The sequence below is a fragment of the Delphinapterus leucas genome, chromosome 2 (genome assembly GCF_059928025.1).
Source record: "Delphinapterus leucas isolate spDelLeu-1000000601 "Yukka" chromosome 2, BTC_Dleu_Yukka2, whole genome shotgun sequence".
NCBI lineage: Eukaryota > Metazoa > Chordata > Mammalia > Artiodactyla > Monodontidae > Delphinapterus > Delphinapterus leucas.
In genome coordinates this window covers 114429094-114456651 of record NC_143130.1, presented here as the reverse complement: position 1 = coordinate 114456651, position 27558 = coordinate 114429094, and the positions used below count along the sequence as shown (strand labels likewise).

The 27558-nt window shown below is 33.1% G+C and overlaps 1 protein-coding gene across 17 annotated transcripts in view; it reads left to right on the top strand.

The window, feature by feature from the left end:
* Positions 1 to 27558, top strand: part of STRN3 (striatin 3) — a 110613-nt gene that overhangs the window by 76572 nt on the left and 6483 nt on the right. For 8 of the 17 annotated variants that reach the window (XM_089907565.1, XM_089907566.1, XM_089907563.1 and 5 more), the window contains 9 exons: positions 2760 to 2870; positions 11542 to 11679; positions 15853 to 15986; positions 17313 to 17488; positions 17678 to 17725; positions 18026 to 18147; positions 21673 to 21840; positions 23075 to 23215; positions 26550 to 26657. In XM_089907565.1, the coding sequence (XP_089763691.1) occupies positions 2760 to 2870; positions 11542 to 11679; positions 15853 to 15986; positions 17313 to 17488; positions 17678 to 17725; positions 18026 to 18147; positions 21673 to 21840; positions 23075 to 23215; positions 26550 to 26657 (1146 nt within the window). Of the gene's footprint in view, positions 1 to 2759; positions 2871 to 11541; positions 11680 to 15852; positions 15987 to 17312; positions 17489 to 17677; positions 17726 to 18025; positions 18148 to 21672; positions 21841 to 23074; positions 23216 to 24039; positions 27546 to 27558 lie in introns of those variants that run through there. The other 9 variants (XM_089907568.1, XM_022553556.3, XM_089907570.1 and 6 more) reach the window with 7 other exon arrangements.

Here is a 27558-nt window from a genome sequence, read left to right as displayed (position 1 = left end):
GGTACCTAATTTTGAATCCTTTTATCCTATGAAACCACTGCTTTTAGAAAGCTTTTAAATCTTTTTCTTCTTCTGTCATCTACATTAGGTAGTCTGGGTTTAATTTTAGTAGTTTTTACTTCTTGGCATAATCAGAAATATTGTGAGCATTTCTAATTTCGGTATTTCTCTCATGGAGACTAGGCATTTTAAGGTTGTTTAGTTATTGTCTCCTACACTTTGAAACTGTGGTCTGTAGAATATATAGGACTACAAAATACCAAATGTTTGTATTTAAATATAATGAATAAAGTACTGAATATTTGCATAAAGTTAGTTACCAATTTATGCTATATTAAGTAGATTTGTATAATTCCTTTGCTTTGGTAGTTAGAATCACCATAACAAAATTTTAGGCCTTTGTGGTTTTGAGTTGTCAGGGGTCATTTTTTTTGGTGCATATTTGTGTTTTCTTTTAAACAAGAAAGTTCCCGCAACTGATTCAACCTCATTTCTTGGTATTTTTTTTCCCCCTAGATTTTTTAAAAACAGAATTAATATGTAGAAGATTATGCTGCTTCTTCCATTTTGCTCTTAACTATTTCTTATAAGTAATATCAAATCAGCTGTTACCTACCAGGCAAGTTTCAGGATGTTTGTGCACATATGCATTCACCAACCTTTTCTTTGCACTGACTTAAGTTTACCTTTGTTTTCTAGATTTGAGTTTACCTTGCAAGTAGTATTTGTATTTTTCTTAAGCTTATCCTTTTTTATTCCCTTTGCTTTTTCACTTCACTACCCTTTGCTACTCCAGTTAGAGCTATTCGCAGATTTATTTTTCTACAAAGGTCTTTTAAAAAACATATTAAACTTTACTGTTTTATCTAACTTCCAGTGTAAAGTATATACCACTTAAATTTTTTGTTGTTGTTTCTATGAGGTTTAACAAAGTTTGCTCAAAATGTGTCCATTTGTCACTTTTAAAAATAAGAATTGTAAGCTTTATTGAGTACAAGCGATTCTTTAGATCACATTTTTTCTTAGAGTATTTGATAAAGTGACAGAACGGATTCCTGATATAGCATTGTTTTCATGATTAGAGTACATGAAAAGTGGATTTTCTATTTAAATCATTATTACAGCTGTATTACAAACAGTATTACAGTTTGCAGATTTGACAAATAATCGTGTAAATTTCAGGCTTGAACAACCTAGTTTCAGGTAATTCAAGTTAGCAAATTTGTGGATTTAGCTTTTTACATACTGACTACCTAAGATCATAGTACCATAAGGGAGAAAGTGATGACAATTATAGTAGGAAAAGCTCAAGGTACAGTAAATTGAATTTCTGTGTATCTTTGGCTTGCGGGATCGTGGTTCTTCAACCAGGGATTGAACCCGGGCCCCGGCAGTGAAAGCGCCAAATCCTCACCAATGGACTGCCAGGGAATTTCCCTGTGTACCATTTAAATATGAGAATTTTTTATGTTTACTTACATACAACTATCTATAAGGAAAAAAGGCTTTTTTTATGTCCACTGTATAGATGCAATCAGTGAGTCCTAGGGAGTTTATAAGGCTTGTAAGCCAGAATATAATGAGTTAACAAAAATTTTTAAAGTATGTTTTCTCTAAAATCTTCCTCTTATGTCAGTCTTCTTGATTGACTTAGCCTATGTGTTTTGGTATAATTTTTATTTAATAACAGGGTTAAATAAACTCTTAGTTGTTCTTTAACAAAATGTTAAACTTCCTAATAACAGCTTTCAACTTAAACAGTAAGTTTAAAACTTAAAGGATGGAAAAGCCTTTAATGCCTAAAATAATTCAAATAGACATATTTTTATTCTGCTTCTTTTTAATGCTGTTTTTCCTTTAGTTTACTATAGGGTAAATTTATTCTAGGCACAAGTATTTACTTAAAACAAATACGGATTTGTTTATTCAGCTAAAATAGCTAAAGTATCATCCTTAGCAGATTTACAGCAATGTATGTTTTCACTTCTCCATACTTTTCACTGCTTTTATCTTACCCTAAAAGTATCAACTCTTAAAAAGTTCTTCAGTGGAATTTGAGTTTTGTTTTTTTGTTTTTTTTTTTGCTAATCTTAGTTGTAGACCAATGGAAGAAGGTAATGAGATGTTGAACTGTTTGGGTGGGGTGGGGGCAGAGGTGGGATTCTCTGAATGCTTTGTATGGATTATTCGAAACATTGTAGTTTGGAATATATGTATGTATTATATTGGACTAGAATGCCTCTCCATTAGTACAGTTATTTTGTGCATGCAGAATCAATGTGACAGAAGGTGCATGAATATTTTCATCAATAAAATGGCACTGACCTTTCTAGCTTGCACTTTTATGAGTAGTTCGCATGTAATTCATTCATTTGCTTTTATGATGCTGGCTGAATAATTTTTTATTAACATTTTTATAAAGATGCAGTGATCTATTTTTGTATAACATTAGATTTCTAATGTCAGTCCATTGTAAGAATATCAGTTATTGAAAGAATAATAACATTCAAATTTGTGATTCATAGAAATGAAGCACCATTTAACTTTTGTTAGTGGTATTAAATGTTTAGAAACTTACTAGATGAGCTTTTAGAGTTTGAGTTGTGAATACCAAAACTGAGACTGCACCTTTAAAGTACTTTGAATATATGCTATTAGTACATTTTTATTATGATTATATAAAGCTATAACAGTTTACTGCCAACAGCTTGCATTGCCAACTGCTGATTTTTTTTCTTTTAATAATATGCTGCATGTAGATAAAGATGACCTCTCCCCAACTACTGAGGTTTGGGATGTAGACCAGGGACTAATAAGTAAACTGAAGGAACAGTACAAGAAGGAACGAAAGGGGAAGAAAGGGGTAAAGAGTAAGTGCAGATTCTATTATAATTTTTGTATACCAATCTTTGAGAAAAAAAAATTCTTCACTTCTGATTTTTTTGTCTACTTCTTTTTGTTTTATAAAGGGGGCAACTAACTTTAAACTTTGTCTGTTGTATAATTGAAATTTATTTGAATGTAATTTAGGTTATGTTATTGATCAAGTGGGAAATCATTTTAAATATGTGGATAAGGATGAAGGAAGAATTTCAGGGTTTTTGTCTGTATTTTAAGCTTTAAAAAGTTACCAAACTGTAAGGAATATTGGCCTTGTGATGAAAAATAATAGAAATCTGTTCAAAAGGAAGAAAGTATAAATTTCTATGTTGATACATAGGGTATTACTGCTATAACCAGCTCATGTCCAGGTTACATTTCTTAGTTTCAGAATTCCAAAATACAGTGAATAGGAAAGCCCTTTCCATAGTTTGTGCTTTCTGGCCTTAATCCAACCACAGACAACAACAGTAGCAAAAAAAAAAAAAGCTCTCCTAGGTAGTATTTTCTTGGCTACTCTGATGGAGTAAGGCCAGAGGAGAGGGTAGTGGTGGCAGTAGGGTTTGTTTGGTCAATCGCTGAGTGTCTTTGGGTACCTCAGTGTATTTTTCACTGTTAATATCCTGACCAATGAATGTATTGTAAAAGTATAATTTAGCTACAGCACATCTCAACAAAGTAATTCATTTCCATTTTGTGAATCAAGCTTAAGAACAGTCGCATGAAAATCATCTTCAGAGCTATGAGTATTAAATGGAGAAACTGAAGTTTAGTTTTGGGGAACTTTATTTTGAACTGGCCATTGAATCTTGCCAGTCTAAATTTTTTGACTGTGTGTAGGAGAAAACAGTAGACTTCAATGGCAAAAACCATATAGGCATTCTTTCATATTCCTTTCTTTGGTGACAAATAATTTATGAAATGGCAGTTGCAGTGGAAAAGGGTGTAAGTTTTCTTCAGTGAAGCAGTTTTTGAATGGTTTAATTTATTGTGGAGGTAAATAAGGAATTTGGGGGATTTTATGTGTTGTGCACTTTTATAACCTTATGCTTATTTATGTTATTGCATGTGAATAAAAAGATAAACTGTTCTCTAAGAAGTTTCATATTTTATGTTGAACTGCTTACCATATTTAAAAATGTTTAATGCTGGGCAGGAACTGTGTTCAGCTCTAACATCACTTACCTATATAATTAATGCATGTTGAGTATAAAAGTACTTTTGCATGATTGGCCATTTTAATATAGACACAATGACATTAGAATTTTAGGGTTTAGATCTTTTTTTTTAAAGAAATAGTTTATTTGAATATTAGATTACTTATTTTCTGTATGTTATTCATAAACTGACTTACCTGCTGAAGATTTCTTTAGAAAATGCTAGGTAGTATTGCTTTTAATTTAAAATATAGATACCCCATTTTTTCCCTGATAGAATGTGTTTAGATCTATACACATTTTTTTTCTTTGTAACAAATTGAAGATTTGTGGCAACCCTGTATTTTTTTTAGCAAGAGTATTTTAAATTAAAGTATGTACATTTTTTAGAGACATAATTCTGTGCACACTTAATACAGTACAGTATAGTGTACACATAACTTTTATATGCACCAGGAAACCAGAAAATTCATGTGACTCGCTTTATTGTGATATTTGCTTTATTGCAGTGGTCTGGAACTGAACCCTCAGTATATCCAAGATATGCCTGTACCTTTTTGAGGTTTAGAAAGAAGATATAAGTCAACTTAAGGTTTTTTAGTTGTAGGTTTTACATTTTTCTAAAAAATGTTTTTTATTGAAAAAAATACCTGTTTAATTAACTATTAGAAACAGATGAACTGAAACTAAAGTCTAAAATCCCCATAAAATTTTAATTTAATTAATTTTCTTTAGTAGGATCATAATATGCAGTTTTGTTATTTGCCTACTTAGCTAACAGTTATACCATTTCATGTCAATAATACCATTTCATGTCAATAAATATTCCACTGTATAACGTTTTCCAATTTCTTTATACCAAGCTACCCTGTTGTCAAGCAGAATATTGCAGAACCTAATATGTGAAATGGGTGAAAGGGAACTACTGTGATTAAATCAGGATCTGGAGACCTCACAGCCATGCCTTGAGGTTCTCATGTCTCAAAACGATTTTATTACCAAAATGTGTACTGTGTTATTCAACCAGTCCCCTTTAATTTTGATTTTGTATCTGTTTTCTCAAAAAAAAAAAAAACTATATATAGCCATAAAAATAGAACATGCTTATGATTCAAACAATACAAGTAGTATGTAGAGACACAAAGAAGTAAAAATCACCTTCAGTCCTACAACTCAGATATTAATATTTGGCATATATTCTTCCAACTTTTTCTAAATGTCTTTATACATAAACCTCCTTTAACAATTTCCAACAAGAATATCATATTGTTTTTAACTCATTTTTTCGTAATTTTCATAGTCATCTAAATATAATTTAGTGGTTATATAGTATTGCATTTTGTGAATTTAACCTAGCCTCCATTAGTTAATCCTTCAGATTGTTTCTCATTTTTACTGTTTTTATAAACACCAGTGCTTTTAAGTTTACCCATGTATGTAGATATAAAGATGAGGTTTCCAACACTGTCTCAGGAGTGAATAATTAGGAAATAATAAATTATGTTTCTCTTTATACTTCCTTTGTGAATTAGTTAAATAAAAACTTTTTGCCCTTTAATATAGAGTTCACCTTGAAAATGTTGGCTCTGAATCCCTGCCATGGAAATAAATTTTTTTTTTAATTGATGGATAATAAACTTAGGTCTTAATCCAGGTAGAACATCATGTTAATGCTAAGATACAATTTTACATGAAAAGATAATTCATGAATTTCCTTAGCATTCTTACTATCTATTTTTGTTGGGTTTTCTTCTGATATTTTTGCAGATGTGGCTTTGTATAAGTTAGAATAATTCATAAACTTTAGCCTTTTCTTTTTTTTCTTTATTCCAAAATGTGAATGAATCACACCTGTTGGATCATAGCACTAAGTTTCTACAGAGTTTTTTCCAGCTTGTTAAAGGGAAGAAAATTATTTGCTAACTTTACCATATGAAATCAGATATAATCCAATCTAAATGCCTTTTTTTTTTAAATGGGAAAAAAAGTGGTGAGAATGCCAACTGTTTAACTTTGTAAAGACTCAACCATGATTTGACTATTAAAAATGGAAAGACTTCTAAAATCAAGAGGCAGGAAGCTAATGTTTATCTATCTTCCAGTTTGTTCACTCCATTTCACCCTTCTTTTTTCCCACCTAAGGCAAAAGAAAATAAAAGTGACATCCTTGCCTTGGACTGTAGATACAATTCAGTATTAATTTTCTTTTTCTTTTTCTTTTTCTTACTTTTTCTATTAGTATTTCTAAGAGTCAACACCATGAAACTAAAGAGACTTGATACAGTTATTTTGATCTTAAGCTTCAGAAGGGTTAAGCTTCCTTTTCCTTGTAACTTTTTATTTTGACATAACTTCAGACTTAAGGAAAAGTTGCAAGAATAGGGTAAAGAATTCCATGCACTTTCACAGTTTCTTTAAATGTTAACATTTTACTACATTTGCTTTATCCCTTCTCTCTTTAAATATGTACCTTTATTATTTTGAACAGTTCAGAAAACTGAGTAAGTAGTAGACATGTTGCTCCTTAGATACCTTAGCGCATGTTACTTGAGCACAAACACATTCTCCTATATGACCACAGTACAATGATGAAAATCAGGGAATTAAGTGATATAATACTATTATCTAATCTAAAACTCTGTTTTCTGTTATCTTTAAATAATTTCTAAGCTTTCTGTAATTGGGAAAGGGAGTGAGGGGGGGTTCTGAATTAATCTTTTGTCAAAATCTTGGTTTGATAGGATTTTTCTAGCTTTCTATGGTCTCCTTTTTTGCAGTATTTTATGTCTCAGTAAAAACATGTAAATCAATAACAAAAATCACACTGTGTATAGCAACTGAAGTAAGGGTAAAGCATCTGAAATTTAGAACCTGTATTTAGAATATGAAGGAGGAGAGTAAAAATCTTTTAAGACTTTGGTATTTGTTTTGGTTTTTCAACATAGAAGGTTTAAATTGTGGATTGTAATATGTTTTCCTTTAATAGATAGTCTTATTCTTGCTTATTGTTATCGCTATGCTGTTTTATACTTATAAAATTGAGGCTTATAAAGAAGATTAGATTATTTCGTGTCCTTTCTTCAAAAGATTTGTGTTTCAAAGATTCACATATAAATGAGCATCCCTGGATCATTTTCTAGTTTTCCTTTTTTAAAAAAAGTTTCATATTAGTATTTGTCGTTTGCTATTCCAGATTCAGGATGACAGACTATCAAGAGGGAATATAATATTTTTGTAAATTGTGACTTAAGTCCAATCATCTATATATTAGGCATTTTAGAACATTTAAGGTGAAATTATATTTTGTAGCAATAACTTTCAGTAAGCCTATAAAAGCACCTTGGCACATACTATAAAATGACTGTGATGATTAACCTGCTTCTGTTTTGGAGAGAGTCCATAAAACTGTTCACTATTCTCTTGCATCAAATCAAAGACGAACAGTTGTTTCATAGTTAAGGGATATTATTTTCAGCTAAGAAACGCAGTTGTTTTATATTTCTGGCTTCAATTTCACACTTCTAAAACAGACCACTCTTCAACTCAGGTTTCTTTCTCTTTTTTTTCTCCCCCAAGAAAATAATTTAGGTATTTTGACAAGGGGGAGAAAGTATTTTGATGCTCTTTCAGTCAGGACACATTTTTAAACTGCAGAATCACTTTGCAGCTAAACTATTTTTTCCTTAATATTATGATGTCATTTTTTTTAAGATGACATTTGTCACGTCAAAGCTTTCTTTTAATTAAGATGATAGAAAATACAACAGATCAAGCAAACATGACATAACTAAACCTTATTCTAAAATAAACTTATCTTTTCCAGATTGCCTGCTAAACATTTGGTTTCACTTCAGAATATAAGGCTGATTAACAAAGGGAGAACAGTAGATTGAGAAAGGGAAAACAGTAGATTCAGTTAAAAAAAAAAAATTACTGTTTTACTTAATAGAGTCATGGAAAGATAGATTTCATGTCATGAGTGTGTATGTTTGTGAGTGAATTTAAAAACACTAACAGCAGTTGTCAGTCCATAGTTTGGCTTACACATGGCATACTGTTTTTCGTTTTCCTAGAATCTGTTTAGATGATTGTGCTTTTTTTTTTTTGACTGTGCATTTGTATAGACTTGATGGTCGTGGTTAAGAGATAGATGGGTTGTTTTATTATTCATAGTGGTAAAAGGACAGTTTTTCTTGGTGTTACAATTAGAAAGAGTATTTCTTCTATAGATTAGAGTAATAATTGAGAATCAACTTTTGTTTAATTAATACCTAATGAGTCTTCAGTTATGCCCTTGAATATTTTTATAATATTATGTATAACATTCTATTACACTAATATGATTACAATTTTCTCATTATTGCTAATCACACTTCAAATTTTTTATTTGAAATTGCATTTCATTACAATTACTGTATTTAGAATACAGGATAGATTTAGAAAGAGAATGAAAGAGCATTAAATGTAGTTAGTTGAAAGATGTTCTACAAAGTAGCTGCTAGATAGGACTGTTACATCTGGTTAAGAAATCTGCTTTCATCTTTTAGCAGTTTTTGAGAAACTAGAATTAAAGCAGGGACATTCCTATCTTTCCTAAACTTGCCACTGTGCCAAACAGAAACTAATGTTTGGCTATAGTATGCAAGCCAAAAAAAGTAATAATTATATAATTTGGGATCCTCAGTTTGAACATGAATTAACTTTCATGTTGTCTCCTGCTTTCCTTTTCTTCCATATTTCCCAGTCCATGTGTTCAGGAAGATATGACTTACCTGTAATGATAAAACTTTTTCTTGTCTTTATTATATTTAGCTATCATATGATGAAATTATTTATAAGTAATATCTAATAAAGTCAAATTTATGGTATACATAAGTATGATAAGAGTGAGCAGAGAAAGATCAACAAAGGCTCACAGAGGAGATGGAAGTATGTGCAGGAAGTATTCTCACCCTTTCTAAGGGATAGGTAAGGACAGATATGACAAAATATGGTAGAAAGAACCTTGGTGAATATTGATACTATAGGGAAACTGCTCTGATTTGAAAATTAGGGAGATTTGTATTGTGGAGCACTGAAAGATGAGATTGGTTAGGAAAATAGGATCAGCGCATATGAAGGACATATAGGGTTAAGTACAAGACTTTAGTTAGCTTTGATTCAAAGAGTGCTGAAGTGCTGTTTGTGGTTTCAGAGTAAGGAATGATATGATAAATGTGATAATTTTGGAAAACTAATCTAGCTGTAGTATTCAAATTTGATTAAAGACAAATGGAGCTGGGAGAGAGGAAAACCAATTAGGAACCTTCTGCAGTAATTCATAAGAATGCAAGCTTTGACTAGGATAAAGTCAATAGCAAGAAAGAGATTAATCTGAAGAATATTTTTTTAATAATATGTTTTATTTAATTTTTTAAATTTACTTTTGACTGCATTGGGTCTTCGTTGCTGTGCGTGGGCTTTCTCTAGTTGCGGCGAGCAGGGGCTACTCTTTGTTGCAGTGCACGGGCTTCTCGTTGCGGTGGCTTCTCTTGCTGCAGAGCACAGGCTCTAGGCACACAGGCTCAGTAGTTGTGGCACACGGGTTCTAGAGTGCACGGGTTTTAGTAGTTGCGACGCGTGGGCTCAGTAGTTGTGGCTTGCGGGCTCTAGGGTGCGCAGGCTTCAGTAGTTGTGACGTGCAGGCTTAGTTGCTCTGCAGCATGTGGGATCTTCCTGGACCAGGGATCGAACCTGTGTCCCCTGCGTCGGCAGGCGGATTCTTAACCACTGTGCCACCAGGGAAGTCCCTGAAGAATACTTTAAAGGAGGATTCTATTTAAAAACAGATCTCTCCCCTCTCCTCATAAGTTGAAAAGGAATTCTTAAGGTATGGGTGCAGGGCTTCCCTGCATTATGGAGCCCGCGAGCCACAATTACGGAGCCCGCGTGCCACAACTGCTGAAGCCCACTTGCTTAGAGCCCATGCTCTGCATCAAGAGAAGCCACCACAATGAGAAGCTCGCACACTGCAACGAAGAGTAGCCCCTGCTCGCCACAACTAGAGAAAGCCCACGAGCGGCAATGAAGACCCAACACAGCCAAAAATATAAATTAAAAAAAAAGAAAGAAAGAAAGAAAAAAGATGTGGTTGCAGAATTTTAAGAACAGAAATCAAGTCAATGATGTTGGTACTCATAAGTGGGAAAGTTATAAAGGAGAGCTATTTTGTGAGAAAGGGTAACATTCATCTTCTTTCATGTTGAATTTCACCGATGGTTAGACTTCCAGTTGGCAGTTTTTCATTTATTAGAGAATTTGTTTACAGTCCCTTCATTGTCGGGGAAAATCCTCAGATAATAACTGAGTTTTCTCCATTATAATTACTTTAGGAAATTCAGACTACTTGACATTTTGCATACAGTAGAGTTCCTCAAGCATTTCTAAGAAGCTAGGGTTTACTGTGAAATAGAGTTAATAAATGTATAAGATTCCACCTATTTCCATTAAGCCTTATAATCTCACTATCTGGCATTCTGTTAGGGATACATAAATGAATGATAGTTCCTATAGAATTACTAATATTCTCATAGCCATAGTGAAATTTAATAATTATGTAGTCTAATTAGTCCATTAATGTTGACATTAGTAAATAAGGTCATAAAGTGTGGCCTTGGATTTGCCTATTTTAATTGTTTTCACTTTATATTGACTATAAAGCATTTTCTTTTGTCTTTTCAAATTATTTTTTCTGACATTCTTAAAACTATTTTCTTTCAAAATACATAAGAGAAATGATTCTCCTGTCATTTCTGAATTTCACAGTTTTAAAGAGATCCCACAGTACTGTAGATGCTACTGAGTTTTGCATATTTGGGCCTGAATTATCCATGCAACAGCTGAAATTCTCTCCTTAAACTTATGGCCTATGACAATGTTGACTTTTTATACTATGATGAGAAACTAAGAGAGCTCATGGGTAAATCAGGTTTTTCAAATTTGGGAAAAGTGAAAAAACATTTTGAGGAAAATTGGAGTTGATTTGTTAATGACATATTTGTGTGAATATGGCAGGAAAATATCCACATAAACACAGGGAAAGTTAATTGTTTGTTGCACCCTCATAAAAATCATTTGTACTAATTTCTTTGTTAATGTTTTAAAATAATGGATTAAGTTGGAAAAACTCATGTTTTATTCTTTACACTGTTAAATGGTAACTTAAACACCAAAATTTTTTGTTTTAATGGTACCTTCTGTGTCTGTGAGCTTAGAACTTTGGTTGTGTGACAGAAGACTCAATTTTATGTATATATGTATCTCCACAGAAATAGTGAATATCTTAAATATTTAAATTATTGGGGGGGTTGGTATGGAAAATTGAAGACATCTTTGATTATTAGAGATTTTTATAACTGGAACTTCTTAAAAATAGCCTATTTTGTTAGTAAGTAGGTTTTTAAGGCTGCTAGCAAGTCAAGCGGTAGCTGTTACATGAACCTCTGCTGCTGACATTAATTTACAGGGGTCAACAGGACAAAACTCTATGACATGATAGCTGATCTGGGAGATGATGAGCTGCCCCTCATCCCTTCAGGATTCATAAATCAGTCTAGGTCAGCCTCTACTAGAACTGATCATGAAGGTGCAAGAGCAGAGGAAGGTACAAAATTTAGCTGTCATGTTTATTTACATTGCAGAAGACATTAATTCCAAATCACATCTCCTTAATATTATAAACTTGCTGCTGTTTTAAAATGATCAGTTTATATGATCTTCAGAGAAGGTGTTGGGCAAGCTCTTGGTGTAATTGTCCTAAGGGATTTTGAAATTTTTGGCTTCTGTGTCTTTATAATTTTTTTGTTTGTTTTTGACGTCAGGTGGAGTTGTTTCATATATCATTTCAAAGTACCTTTCTGAACTGTGACTTTAGCTTACAGATCTAGTAGCAGAGAAATAGTAGACTTGAAATAGTACATATGGAAAAGAACTATTTAGTCATTTTGTCATGTTGCTTACATTTAGTAACTAATAATAACTGTCACTGATTAGGAGACAACTAAGTGCCAGAGATTGTGCTTGGAACTTTACATGTATTATTTCTCTCTCTATATATGTATGTATATATATATAAAACAGTTGCCTGATTTAATCATTTTAGAATAAGGCAACAGCATTATTCTTTAACTTGGTGCCAGGTATATACTACTTGTAATGAATTTTCTAAAATTTGCCTAAATTAGAAATGTACAGGAAATGAAAATACTATTTAGGCATTTTTTTCCATAATTGATTTTAGCTGAAGATATGTAGATGTACTTGAGTAATTGATAAATCTAGGTCTAGATAGTTATAATTCTAAGTAATGAGACTGAATTCTTACCAAAGGTTTATTGTGATATATAATACATATATATAAAGGATAGTCCATTATCTAATAATTTGGCATATAGATTGAATTTCATTGATGTTTCTGCTTTTGCTCTGTAAGGTAATTTGATAGCCCAGTCAAAAAATTTTGAATACATCTTATTCTCTTCTAAGGGTTCTCTACTAGTATATTTTCCTTAAAGTTAAATAATTTTTCATTTTTCCTTTACAGTCAATCATCTCTGCATGCATTTACCACTCATCATAATCTAGGGATATTTGAGGAAGGATAAAGAAAATCACTAAAATAATAAAACCAAAACAAAACATATTAAAGCATGAAAAGCAACAGGAAAAGTAAAAGTCTATTGATTTTTCCTAGATCTCTTTCCCACTGTTAAGCTATTTTCCTGTTTTACTTTAGGAAGTATTTTCTAAAATGCATATACCAGCTCCATTATTCTTCACTTTATGCATTTAGTAATGGTTTACCAAACAGTGCATAGGAAAGCTTGCTAAAATTTTTGTAGTTAACACTGTACATAAACTGCAGATTTTACAGCTTAAGGCAAGGCCGTATTAGTAGGAATTAGGGACCCTTTTAAATGTTTCAAACCAATGACCTATAGAAAAAAACAGTCAAGACTCATGCTACACAAAAACCAATTTAGAACTTGTATGTATGTTTGTGTCTAATTGTGCTTTTTAAAGAAAAAGATGTAACTCAGTGATCTGACTATTAATAGTGGAAGGTCTAGGGGGTGGGAAGATAAGCATAACCTTATTACAGTTTTTAAAGGGTAAATATTATTAGAATTTGTTACTAAAAAAGATTCAAGTTCAGCTTTGACTTAGAGCTAAGAAGGGAACATTAGAGTTCATAATCTCTTATTTTCTGTGGCCATCTCCAACTTTATGCATTCCTATTGAAGGCCGTGTCATACCTCATTGTATAAAGAAAAAAATATCTGTTTTCAAGGAGAGAAACTTATACACATTACAACATTTCAGACAATTTTTAGTTAAGACTTAAGGTATACCATGTTGCCGCTGGCATGGATGGAATCAGTTACTGAGCTGTGTTCTTTAGATTTGATAAAATTGAAGGAGATAGGAAGAGTTTGATATATGAGCTACAGGTTTCCTTGGTCATTAGTGTCCATAAAAAAGGAGGATTAATTTAAAAAGTACACAAAGGACCTTGTTGTAAGACCTCGTTTTATGGACCCTAAGATTTCCGTAAAGGGAAATGCTAATATGATAATAGTTTTCTTAAATTGCTTGATGAAATCTTTTAGGCTATCTAATAAAAGGTATCATAATTTATATCATTAAAAACTCCTTTTAATAATTTTTCTTTGAATTGCTAATAACATTTTTATGCTTATGTAATCATGTGCTATAGGTAATTATGTTAACATTAATAAAATGAATTTATAGAATAGAAATTAATTCCCTCTGCAAAGAAACAAGGACAGATAAATTGAGTATTTATTTTGATTGCTATATGCCACAGTAATGGGTGATTGTGGAAAGGAGAAATACAGCTTAAAAGATTTTTTTCACCGAGATGTATATGTAGTAAATGCTGAGTGAGCAGGATAGCTTGCTATATATAAATGGATATATGTGTATAGAGATAGAGAACTGTAGTTATGTGATTAATTAGAAATTGGTATACTTTTTATTTAATACAATTAATCTAAAAACTCTAATAAAACTAGCTAATATTGCTTAGACACTTCCCTTCACATGCTCTTAAATTGGCCAGTAACTGATAAGAAATATCTCTGCAAAAAGAATATGTAATAATGCAGAATAATTAGTTACCATGTTAAAGTTACCAATACTTTATTGGGCATTTATCAAAAGTTCTGTTATTGAGTGTTTGTATAATTGTGAGTGGGGGGAATTGTGGCATTTTGTTCTAACTTGTCTTAGAAACAAATTCTGAGCTTAAAAGAAAAACATGTCCTTGTACTGGCTAAAAATGCTTTGAGAAAGTAATACCTAATGAATTTTATATAATTGTTCTTAAACATAATTTTAAACTATTGATTTTATAATTCTCAGCTGCTCTGGTATTACCAATAACTGCATACTAGATAGTGATAGGAAGGATCAGTGCTATAGATTATTTAGATTCAGTAGGTATAGTCATTATAAAATTAATTAAATACTACTATCCCTATGTGTATTTTCTTTCTGATTTACCCTATATCAGTTGCTGACACACAGCTTCATTTTAGAAATGTCATTCAGGACCCTATTTGAATCAAATTATATAGCTTACTTTGATATTACAGATTACTTTAATAAATAATAAGATATTCTAAGTAAGGATGAATTTTACTTTTGCCATAGTATATATATAGGAGAAGTTGACTTGTATCTTCTCAGAATATTTTCAGTAGTATTACTGATGACTGACAAGTTTTATGGCATCTGTTATGTTTCCTGTAGTGTATTAAATTTATATCATCATCTTTTATAGGAATTTTTCAAAATTGATAAATAGCTTGAATTTTTATGTTTCCCTTTTAAATTTGCTCATGGATTTTAATATGTATTGATATGTTGAGTTGTTTTGTATTACAATGATTTATGTACTTTCCCCTTGTATTTTAAGATTAAAATTTTGCTTTTAAAGCATGTTTGAAATGATACGGAGAATTATTGCTCATACTATAACTGTAATAGCAAATTTTATAGTAGTGTAGTTATTCTAATTATGGCAGTGTTTGATTTGAATCGGTCCAAGTATCAGAAGTTTAAAGTGCTATCCATAGTCAGTATAGATTAGTTATTTTATTTTAGAAGTATGATGGTAAATAAAAGGGAAGTTAAAATAAAAAAATATAGTCAAAGTTTGAAAGCTGGAAGCCATTCTGAAGATCACATACATTAACCTTTTGGGGAAAGAAAACGGACAGTGATGGTAGAACTGCCCTTTTCCTAGACCATTGCTGTTACTGAAGAAATCTGAGCAATTTAAGGCTTCACTTCAGTAAGCTGATACACTGTATTGCAGACTGGAAACTATTTACATGTGAATACTTATATTACTTTTTACCAGGGACTAGAATACCTAGCACTTTCAAGCAAATATGATAGAAAGCAAAAGGACTTAGCAACAACCTATTATGTTTTAAAAATACTATAATTATAGTTGTACCAAAGTGATAAGTGATGTAAATAGACAAAGCTTTTGTGCCCCACCTCCCACCCTGAAATAATATATCTAGTGCACATTTGATTTGTGGGAAATTATGTTCAGTTGCAAAATAAACACTTGTTTATTACTACACAGTAATAGGATTTTTTGAGTGGAAGAAATGAGGGAAGTGGGAAAAAAATTAATTATATTACTGAATATTGTAACTGTTAAGTGCTTACATTTCCCCCACAATATTGTCTTGTACTGTATGATTTTTCAGCATTTAAGAAGCGGTTTTGTTCTTTATAGCTGAACCAATAACGTTTCCATCTGGAGGAGGCAAGTCATTTATTATGGGTTCTGATGATGTTTTGTTAAGTGTACTGGGCCTTGGAGACCTTGCAGACTTGACGGTAACAAATGATGCAGACTATAGTTATGATGTAAGTGCAGTTTTATTTTTAATTTTTTAATGATTTAATAGAAGGCTCCTTGTTTTTTGGAAACACTTATAAAACAGAATTAATGTCAAGGTGCATGGAAAAGATAAGTTTAAGTGTGACATTGTGTTTATTTGAAGTGACATGTAGTTTTTTTCTTATAACTACTTTCTTTGTGGTGTTTAAATTTTTTCTTAGGCATTGTGGTGGATTAGTTAGGAGTTTGGGGTGATTGATTACCTTAAAATATTGGTTGATAAATATCTACCTGAGTAGTCAACTCTCAATTACCTACTCAAATTAAGCCATATTTTGCTGTTAAGAGAAAAATAGGTAACCCGAATCACTTATTTGCCTTCAGGATAATTCTTAAAAAGCACGTTTTATTGTTGAACTTTTTTTTTAAAGGATAATGTTAGAGTTAGTTTGTCATTTCCTGAATATTTAGTCCTTAATTTGAGGGATGGGGAGAGGATGGAGAGGACGTGGGAAGGACAATGTTAGAGGTGAAACTAGTCTTGGGTTAAATTTTTTATAGACAATAAACACTCAATCGAGAGTTAACTATATACTTGCTTAGATTTTGTATTAGTGAATTTGCAGTTTTTCAGCAAATTAATTTTTTTCCTTTCATAACAAAGTCCTTTTTTCTACATTTTATACTTACGTTAGCATGCTTTTTTAGAGACATCAGCCTTGGTGGGCTGGATTATTCTCATTAATACTTTTAAAGTATATAAGCAACTAAATTCCAATAAACTTTTGACTACTTTAGAAGTGGTTTCACAGCCTGTCTTTACAGATGGAGAAATGAAGGTAAAAAGATTAACCTCTTATCAATATCAATAAAGTGTCTTTAGTTCAGACTTTTGGAAAGTACTTTAACTTGCTGCCTTGAAAAATATCACATGCTGATTTTCTAAATGACAGCTGTATTGTTAATGTTGTACCCTTGGATTTTTAGTAGTAATTTATATAATTTTTATTGTTTTCATGTGAAGTATTGCAGCATGGTAGTTGTTTTGTTTTGTTTTTGTTCTCATTTGATGTTTAATAGGACTTTGGGTTTACCCTGATGATTAGGTAAAACAGATTAAGGGACTCATTTGATCTAAGTATTTGAAAGCTAATGAAATTATTCTTCTTAGTTCTTATTAAATGATAAAGATTTGTTATAAAGTTTTTAAGGTATACTAAATTTCCGCTGGACATTTTATTTTAGCAAAGCAGTTTTGAATATATATTTTAAACACTCCAAAACAAACAAAAATTCCACATGCCTATCAGTTAACTACTTTTACCACTAAATATTGCACTCTTTCTTTTTAGTTGCCTGCCAATAAAGATGCCTTTCGAAAGACATGGAATCCCAAGTATACACTACGTAGCCATTTTGATGGAGTACGGGCATTAACTTTTCATCCTGTAGAACCTGTGCTGGTTACTGCCTCTGAGGACCATACTCTGAAACTATGGAACTTGCAAAAAACAGTTCCTGCCAAAAAGCAAGTATTTTAATGTTAGCCTATTCTTTTTCCTTCCAGATTTGCTAATTGTAAATAATTATTATTCTTTATGGTCCCATATCTTTTATGTACTCATTTGATCTTTCCTAATGACCCTTGTATATCAACCAATGATTTACCATTATTTATCTTCTCCCCCCCCCCACCCTTTTTTTCCCCTTCTTTTAGGAGTGCCTCTTTAGATGTAGAGCCTATCTACACATTTAGGGCCCACATGTAAGTTTTATTGAATTAGGACTTAATTAACAACCATAGTTATTGTTAACTATTATTTATCAATTGTAAAACCTTATAATTTTCTCATAATGTTTGTTTTATGTTAGGAAAGACATACTGAACAATATTTCATTTGATTAATAATTGTATTAGTGAGAATATAATCAGTACTGTTCAAATGTACATGTTTACCTAAACAGTTTTAGATACCACGTAAATTTAGAGAGAGGTTGGGGGGATGCAGATATGAGTTTCTTCTTAGGCTTTATAAGTAATTTCTTTCCTCTTTTCCTATAATAGTGGTCCTGTTCTATCATTAGCTATTAGTTCTAATGGAGAACAGTGTTTTAGTGGTGGTATTGATGCAACTATCCAGTGGTGGAATATGCCTAGTCCTAATGTGGATCCATACGATACATATGGTAAGTAAAAGTCTCAAGATGTCTTTTTTTTTTTTGTGGTATGCGGGCCTCTCACTGTTGTGGCCTCTCCCGTTGTGGAGCACAGGCTCCAGACTCGCAGGCTCAGCGGCCATGGCTCACAGGCCCAGCCGCTCTGCGGCATGTGGGATCTTCCCGGACCGGGGCACAAACCCGTATCCCCTGCATCGGCAGGCGGACTCTCAACCACTGCGCCACCAGGGAAGCCTTCAAGATGTCTTTTTTAAAGTGAATGGGGCTGACAAAAATAATCACCTCAAATATTATAAGATTATTTAAATATGTATTAGTCTCTTCATTTAGTCCTTCCATTTACTAGTAATGTGCTTTTATTAAAGAGAAAAATTAAAAAATATCATGCCATGAATATTTTAGCCTGCAAGTTGGTACTTCCTCTATGGTGTTCAAAAATTAAAAACTGTATTAATTCAAACATTAATTTCAGTACTAGTTACAGAAAGGAGAATAAAATTTAATATAGGGAATAATTTTTAAAACTTAAGTACTTTATGTAGTTCAAAAAATATTTAGTGGGAGACGACAGAAACAAATTAGGGACATAAGGGAATATAAATCTGTCAACTTGAGGGACAAAAAATTCTTAATTAAAAAAAAAAACTTTTATTCCCAAATGCCACTTTTAGAATCTGGCTAACAAATACCTGCACATGTATTCAAATATATTTACAAGGGCATTGTTTGTAATTTTAAAAAATTAAAACAAAATGAACGTTTATTAGTATGAGAATGGTTAAATAGTTGTCTACTTAATGGTTGGTTCATTTAAAAAGAATTTAAAGGACTTCCCTGGTGGTCCAGTGTTGAAGACTCTGCACTCCCAGTGCTGGGGGCCTGGGTTTGATCCCTGGTCAGGGAACTAGATCCCACATGCCACAACTAAGAGTTCACATGCCACAACTAAAGATCCCACTCGCTGCAACGAAGATCCTGTGTGCCGCAACCAGCACAGCCAAATAAATAAGTTAATATTTTTTCAAAAAAGAATTTAAGAGCTCTTTGGTCTTTTTATTTAACACACACTTGGTGCCTAAATTTGCCAGATGTCAAGCATACATCAAATAAGAATTAGTCTGATAGAAAAAATTAGACTTTAAACACAAACAAGGGGATGGATAGTTACAAATTGTGGTAAGTGGTATGAAGATACAGTACTATGAGAGAGAGTAACAGCCAAAGTCTTCTTTAGATATAGTCTAAAATAATCACATTCAAGCCAAAATCTGAAGAGCAAAAGTTAACTTTTAGTAAAGAGTTTTAAGCCAGGAAGCAAGTTGGAAATGTAGGGTTTAAAAAGATAACTCTGGCTGTTGCAAGGAGAATAGATTGGGGGTGGGAAGAGTGGAGAAAGGAATACCAATGTGAAGTTGTAAAGTTGTAACATAGTGATCTGGTAGACTAGGTGAGAGATGATGTTGCCAAGATTAGAGTGGGTAGTAGAGCAGTTGGAGAGAAATAGGTTTAAGACATACTGGGGAGATAGGGTAGAACAGACAGAATCTGTTGATAAATTGGGTTGAGTGGATATAGTGATGGATGAGTGACTCTTGTTTATTTTTTAACAGCTTTATTGGAGTATAATTCACATATGATAAGATTCACCCTTTTGAAGTGCACAGTTCAGTAGTTTTTACCATATTCACAGGGTTGTGCAGTCATTACCACTATCTAATTCAGAACTTTTTCATTACCACACCTGCATTTTTGACATGAGCAACTGAGTGTACGATGGTAGCATATTGAATGGGAACAGAACAGGTGTGAGAAGATAAAGGATGCTGAGTTTGGGTTTTTATGCATGTTAAGAGATGGCAATATCAAGTAGGTACCATCAGTGCCAAGATGAGAATGGGTGGCATTACATAGGGAGAATGTGTTGTATAGAGTAGGAAGAGAAGGCAAAATCCTGAGGAGCTCTGACATGGCAGGTGGGGTGGCTAGAGCAAGAGAGCCAACCAAAAAAACTAAGAAGGCATGGCCTGTGAGGTAGGAGGGTGTCCAGGAAAATGTGGAATCATGCAAGCATACCATTTTGAGAAGAAATGGTATGCACTTTCAAATGTTGCTTAGAGGTCTAATGATATAAGGATAGGAAGGTTCTTTTTTATAAGTAACAAATAGATGTCCAGGTTTGGGCCAGACAGAGGTTGGATGTTGGGGCTAAGACCAAAAGGTAAAGAGACCTCTGGATGACCTTTCAAGGTACACTCTATGGATGAAAAGTCACTGTGATGAGAAGGGAAGGAGGGAAAGGAGGAAGGAAGGAAGGGAAATGTTATTAAATTTGATAGAATAGACTTTTGTCATTGGTGATTTTAGCAAGGGTTGTTTTGGTGTGGTGATGGTATTGGAGTGATTTAGAGAGTAAATGGGAGGTAAGAAAGCACATTTACTCAATATGGTTTTCTATTATTTGGTGGAAGGGTGGTGTAAGGTTTGTTTATTAGGTTGAGAGATTTTGGAGCATATTCGTTTGCTGTGGTAATGATCCCAGGGAGGAGGATAATCTGTGTAGTAGAAAAACTAAACATGAAAGCAAGTTAGTGTGTTGAATGGAATCCAGAATACCTGGTGGAATTAGCCTTTTGAGGGAAGGAGGATAATTCCTTAGTTGTATCTGGAAACACAGAGAAGATGGTTTTAGATACAAGTAGATTTATAGGTTGGGTGACAGAAAGGTAGGGGAAAAGTTTCTATTTCAACGCTGTATTTCCCCAGTGAAGTATGAGAGAGAATCATTCATGAGTAAGGGAGGTTACGAACTGTGAGTATTGCAGAGATGATGAGAAATATCTGTGGAAAGTGGGAATTTAGTAGAGAAACAGGATTGTAGGACAAATGATGTTCAATGTTATTAGCCCCCATTGTCCATCAGATGTGGATAAGTAAAATGTAGTATATCCATACACTGGAATATTATTTGGCAATAAAAGGAAATGAAGCATTGATACATGCTACAACGTGGATGAACCTTGAAAACATTACGCTAAGTGAAAGAAGTCACAAAAAGCTATTTGTGTAAAATGTCCAGAATAGGCAAATTTATAGAAGCAAAGTAGAATAATGGTTGCCTAGGGCTGCAGAAAGGCAGAGAGGAAGATTGGGGGGAAATAGCTAACAAGCAATGAAGGTGTCCTAATGTTGATGTGATGATTGCACAACTTGTTGAATATACTAAAAACCATTTAACTGACACTTTAAATTGGTGGTTTCTATGGCATGGGAGTTACATCTCCATAATGCTGTTTTTGGTTTTTTTAAGTGTGTGTTCCTTTTAGAAAATTGCAAAAATATAGGAAACTATTGGAAAGGGAAATTAAAATAACCCATAACTCCACAACATAGAGATGGCTATGTGTACTTTGGTTTATCTTATTATGACCGTATGTGTAGTCTTTATACTTAATTATGTAGTAAGTTATCTTTATATACAAAAGCATTTTTTTAAAACTTCTTTCAGCTAACTTTTGTTTGTTTCTTTTGTTACAGAGCCAAATGTTCTAGCTGGCACTTTAGTTGCTCATACAGATGCTGTCTGGGGTCTTGCTTATAGTGGCATAAAAAATCAATTACTGTCATGTTCAGCAGATGGCACTGTTAGATTATGGAATCCACAAGAAAAATTGCCATGTGTTTGCACTTACAATGGAGACAAGGGTGAGTAAATTTTGCCTCTTTGAAAAAAGCTAATTTTTTAAAAATTTGGAAGATAAAAAAGACAAAGTAGTTGATTTACTATTTCCTGACTGCTTAAAGAGATAATTGAAAAAAATTTATAAAGCTGTGATAATTCTTTTTATTCCTAGTCATTTTTTTTATAAATAAGAAAGGTGCTTTGCAAGTATATCCTGTAGCTCAGTGCTTTTTTTGACCTTTTTCAGGACATGTCCTATGTGAAGAATAGAATTATTTGTATGTGACAGTAGAGTAGACAAACGAGGCTACTTACAGGAACAGCAGGAGGCCCTCCACCAGCTCCATCCAAGTGGCTGCTTACAAAGATTGAAGGGATCACAGTCTCAAGCATACCTATAAACCACATATGAGCACACTGGTTGAGAAGTCTAGCCATAATCATTGAAATAGTACCCTTAACTGGGAAGTGCAAACTGAGTTACACAAGTAATTTTTTTAAATCATACCTTTTATTTTTATGAAAAATAATTTTTTGTTTTAAAACATTTTAGATGAACATTTATGCTTAATTTTGTTGGGTCTCTAGATACCTTAGTGATTCTACTAATTTTGAATTGCCTAAATAAGCTTTTGAGGTGAAAATTCATTTAGATAATTTGTTTCTTGCTTCATCCAGGTAATTAATTGCTTACTCCAGATTTCACGTAGTTGTGCATTGATCTGGACAGTTGAATTTAATATGTTAAAGAGCAAAATTGCTGCTTGGGACACTTTAGGATAGTACTGCATCAGTGCATTCCAGAGTCCAAACCTTCATTTTCACAGATCCAAAAATTTGACTTGTATTAGCTATTTGATAAGGCTTACCAGTCTCAGACAGGTGAACAGTCTCCCAAGACAATGATGTGAGAATGCTATTTTATCATTTTACAGGAAGAAATAAAATTGCAAGTGGGCCAGTAAACTAACCTAGGGTTTTTTTTCTCTCTCAGAAGAAAATGCATAGGAGAACAATAACTTTTGTATATATCTACTCTTACTTTAAGAGCCTTCTAGCTATATTTTTCTTACAATGTTATAAAAACTCCTAATAATTGAGGAAAAGTTACTCATTATATCTTACCATCCTAACATAATTGCTTTCTTTTTCATTATTAACATTATTTCAAGAATATTCAAATTCCTTTTTCTTACTAGAAAACCAGAGATTTCTAAATTATTGTGTTTACACTGTGTCTCTTTGTGCTCCTTTCAGAGCATGGAATACCTACATCGGTTGACTTTATAGGCTGTGATCCAGCTCATATGGTGACCTCTTTCAACACTGGTAGTACAGTAATTTATGATTTAGAAACATCACAGTCATTGGTGATGCTTTCATCACAGATAGATTCTGGTAAGTTTTCTGGTAAGGTTGGAACCTTTAAAAGGATTATTTCACAATAGAGGGTAACCTTTCAATTTTTATATTTTGACTGTATTTAGGATGGAAAAATAATTACTTTCACTGTATACTTATTATTTCTGCTGTTTCCTCAAATTATGCTTAAAAGCTTGGGTGAATATGTGGGGACAGAGAAGTGAGTAGAGCAATGTAAAGGTAAAAGAAAGCAAGTGAAATAATTAAGTTTTTAATGAAAATACATGTGAAAGTAGAGAAAATATAATGAACCAAATGAACTCATCATCCAGCTCCATTAATTATGTGTAAATGGCCAAGGTTGTAAGTATAGGATGTGGTATGTATTTTACAGTTTATTCAAATAGGGATCCAAATAAGGCCCATGCATTGTGATTGGTTGGTAAGTCTCTCAGGTCTCTTTTCATCTGTAGGTTCCCCCTCCATCTCTTTTATTTCCCTTGCATTTTTTAATTGAAGAAATTAGGTAGTTTGTCCTATAGTTTCCCATAGTTTGGATTTTGCCAGTTACGTCCTTGTGGTATCATTTAATGCGCTCCTCTATTCATTTTATTTCCTGGAAATTGTTTGTGGATCTAGAGGCTTATTCAAATTCAGGTTCAATGTTTTTATTTGTCTTCATTTTAAAGTTTATAAGTGTTTTTCGCAAGATTGTTTCATAGTAATCTGTGAATTTTTTTCAGAAGTAAATATTGTCTGGTTTATCTTTTTCTTATGTTTCCATTCATTGCTTGGGTCCATTAATTCATTACCTGCTGAAAAATTATTTTCTAATTCTGTCATTTCTTCTCCATTATTAGCTAGAATGCTTCTATAAAAAGGAACACCTCTCATCAGTAATTTGGTTACCTGGAGTTAGTAGTTATAAAGGAAAAGTAAGATAAATGATTGCTTTAAAATGATGAGGTACTTCCCTAGCATCCTCCAAAGGTGACCAGTGAGTCTTTTGGGTATTGTTTGGTTTTATTATCATTATAATCTTTCTTGGATATAAATGTATTTTATGTATTTCAGTCTGTTGCAGGTATTATCTTTATTGCTACTCCGATTATTTCGTCTTTGGCCAGTGGGAGCTTATTCAGCTTGGCTTCTGAGTCCTCCTTTTGACATGACCCTGTTAGTTGTTGATGGTTTTCTTGCCTTCTGAGATGACAAGGTGTTCTAGGTTCATCTTGTTCACTTTGCACCCTAGATCTGAAATCAGCCATTTCTCACATGGTTTCTTTTAGTGGAAAATGGCATTTAGAGATTACAAGATAGGTGCTGTGCTATTGAGTCAGTCCCCATGGCTTTCATGTCTCTTGAGTTGGTCATTGGTTTAGACTTTTTCAGTGGACAGAGCTAGAAGTACATTTTTAATAAAGAAAAAGACTGATAAATTTATACAAATACTTCCAATTCTAATTCAGATTTATCTCATTGATTTCATATCTTTATCTCATTGATTTCATATCTTTATCTCATTTTAACAATGTTGAAACTCTTGGTTCTCAGCAAAATCATCATAATTTCTTGTTTGATTTATCTCACAGTACAGATACAGTCATCTCAGAATAATAATAGCACCACCACCAACAGTATCATTACTGATAATAGGGTATAGTCTACTAGTGTTGGACAGTCTAATTACTGTGCTTTTAAAAGTCACTTGAAGTAGTTCATTTCTTTGTGCTTATACTGCCGATTGGATATATGGTTAAGTTCATTTAATTTTATGGTTAAGTTTCATTTGTTTGATTTTTCATGACTGCTCTTTTAAAAGTCATTTTATAATTATAGAAAACATTTAAATGGTTCCATGGTCAAATCTCAAACCACATTATACCCAAAGTGTCTTTTCAACCCAACTCCCCTTCTTCCTCTTACATAGATTATTTTTTTCAATGTGTTTAAGTTCAGTTAAGAGTTCTTGTATACATGTAGAATGATTGATTTACTTAGTCTAATAAATGTTGACAATATTTTCCCTTTTTTTTAAAATAATTTATCTATTTGGCTGCCTCGGGTCTTAGTTGCGGCACGTGGGATCTTTCATTGCAGCGCACAGGCTCTTCCTTGCAGCGCGCAGGCTTAGTTGCCTCACGGCATGTGGGATCTTAGTTCCCTGACCAGGGATCGAACCCATGTCCCCTGCATTGGGAGGCGGATTCTTAACCACTGGACCACCAGGAAAGTCCCTTCCCATTTGTTTTGATCTCTCTCTTTTCTTCCTCATCACTAATCTAATCAAAAATTAAGAACTTGGTAGTAAAGAAAAGGTCTCATTCCTAAGAACATTAATTCCAGTTCTCTGTTTTTTTGTCAGTGTGGGTGGGATGTGGGTGGTTCTTGCAAACATCTAATTATCACTTATGAATTTTTTCTTTATTAATTGCCTCCAGTTCTTTTATGGGCTATTTATTAAAAGCAATGATTTGTGGGTCTTTTAAAAATTCTAAACCACCTATATTGACAGTCTAAATTAAAATACTTCAAACTTTGGGGCTTCCCTGGTGGCGCAGTGGTTGAGAATCCGCCTGCCAATGCAGGGGACACTGGTTCGTGCCCCAGTCCGGGAAGATCCCACATGCCGCGGAGCGGCTGGGCCCATGAGCCATGGCCGCTGAGCCTGCGCGTCCGGAGCCTGTTCTCTGCAGCGGCAGAGGCCACAACAGTGAGAGGCCCGCGTACCGCAAAAAAAACAATGAATAAAATAATAAAATACTTCTAACTTTTTTCTAAACTTGAGCCTAGTACTATCCATTCATATTATAGGGCATGCTAGCTTACACATATTGTAAGGAATTGTATCTCTCTAGAGCTCTAGTCCTATTTCTTAGACTTTTTGTTTTATGTATAAAAGCTTTAGTTGTTAGTGATTCTTATTTTTTGGTAAGACTAAAAAGGCCATCATTTAACTTCTGATTGAAGTATTTGTTTTTTTTATTTAATTGAAATATAGTTGACGGACAGTATTAAGTCAGGTGTACTACATATTATTTGACATTTGCATACATTATGAAATGATCACCACAATAAATCTAATAACCATCTTTCCTCGTACAAATTTATTGAAATATTATCGACCATATTCCTTATGCTGTATATTACATCACCATGGCTTATTTATTTTATAACTGGAGGTTTGTACCTCATAATCCCCTTCACCTCTTCCCCTGCCACTCCCTCCCCTCCCCTCTGGTAACCACCTATTTCTTTTCTGTGTCTGTGAACCTGTTTTTATTTTATATTGTCTTGTTTGTACTTTTTTTAGATTTCACATTACATTGATGGTTTGAATTTTGGTGTATTATTCTTCTTTACTTTTCAGGTTTACAATCCAGTAATCACATTAACAGAGTAGTAAGTCATCCCACACTTCCTGTTACAATAACTGCTCATGAAGATAGACACATCAAATTTTTTGACAATAAAACGGGTAAGTAGGTTATCTTATTTTCTATATAAGATACTGACTTCTTGGCTTCAAAATTGCCAAGTTAAACTGATTTAACTCAAATTTTTGCTTTACTTAATGTAGCACACTTATAATATGTTAATTTTTATCCTTAAGTATATATAATACCTTGCTTACCTCTTATGATTTCTTCATTTCATGACAGTTATAAACCCTTTCATTTGAATTTTTTTTCTTTATATTCTGTTGTGAATTAGTATAGCAGAAAAGATCTCTTTCTAGTATTTGGCATTTCAGATATGTCCTTAAAATTATTTCTCAGTGGATGAAATGATGATACAGTGTCAATTGTTTATTGTCATCTTTCCTCTATTTCTTTTTTTTTTTTTTAATTAATCAATTTATTTATTTATTTTTTGGGGGTACGCGGGCCTCTCACTGTTGTGGCCTCTCCCGTTGCGGAGCACAGGCTCCGGACGCGCAGGCTCACAGACCCAGCCGCTCCACGGCATGTGGGATCTTCCCGGACCGGGGCACGAACCCGTGTCCCCTGCATTGGCAGGCAGACTCTCAACCACTGCGCCACCAGGGAAGCCCTCCTCTATTTCTTGTTGTAAGGAAAACATACCAATTATATAGAAGTCAAATCAAATTTTAATTTGGCCATAGAATTGTTTGTTTAAGGGCTTCTGTCTCATCTGTCATTACCTAGAATACTACATAAAGTACTGTTTGCTCTCTTTCAGGAAAAGTCTGATAGCTAAGAGAGGCTTCTTTGAGGAGCTAAAATGATTAGAGGGATATTGAAGGACTTCAAATAAGAAACTTAAATGTTAATTGCAACATTTTTGCAGGACAACAAATTATCAAGCAAGACAGCAAATTAGAACTACAGATTTCTCTTTGAAGGTTGTATAGGACA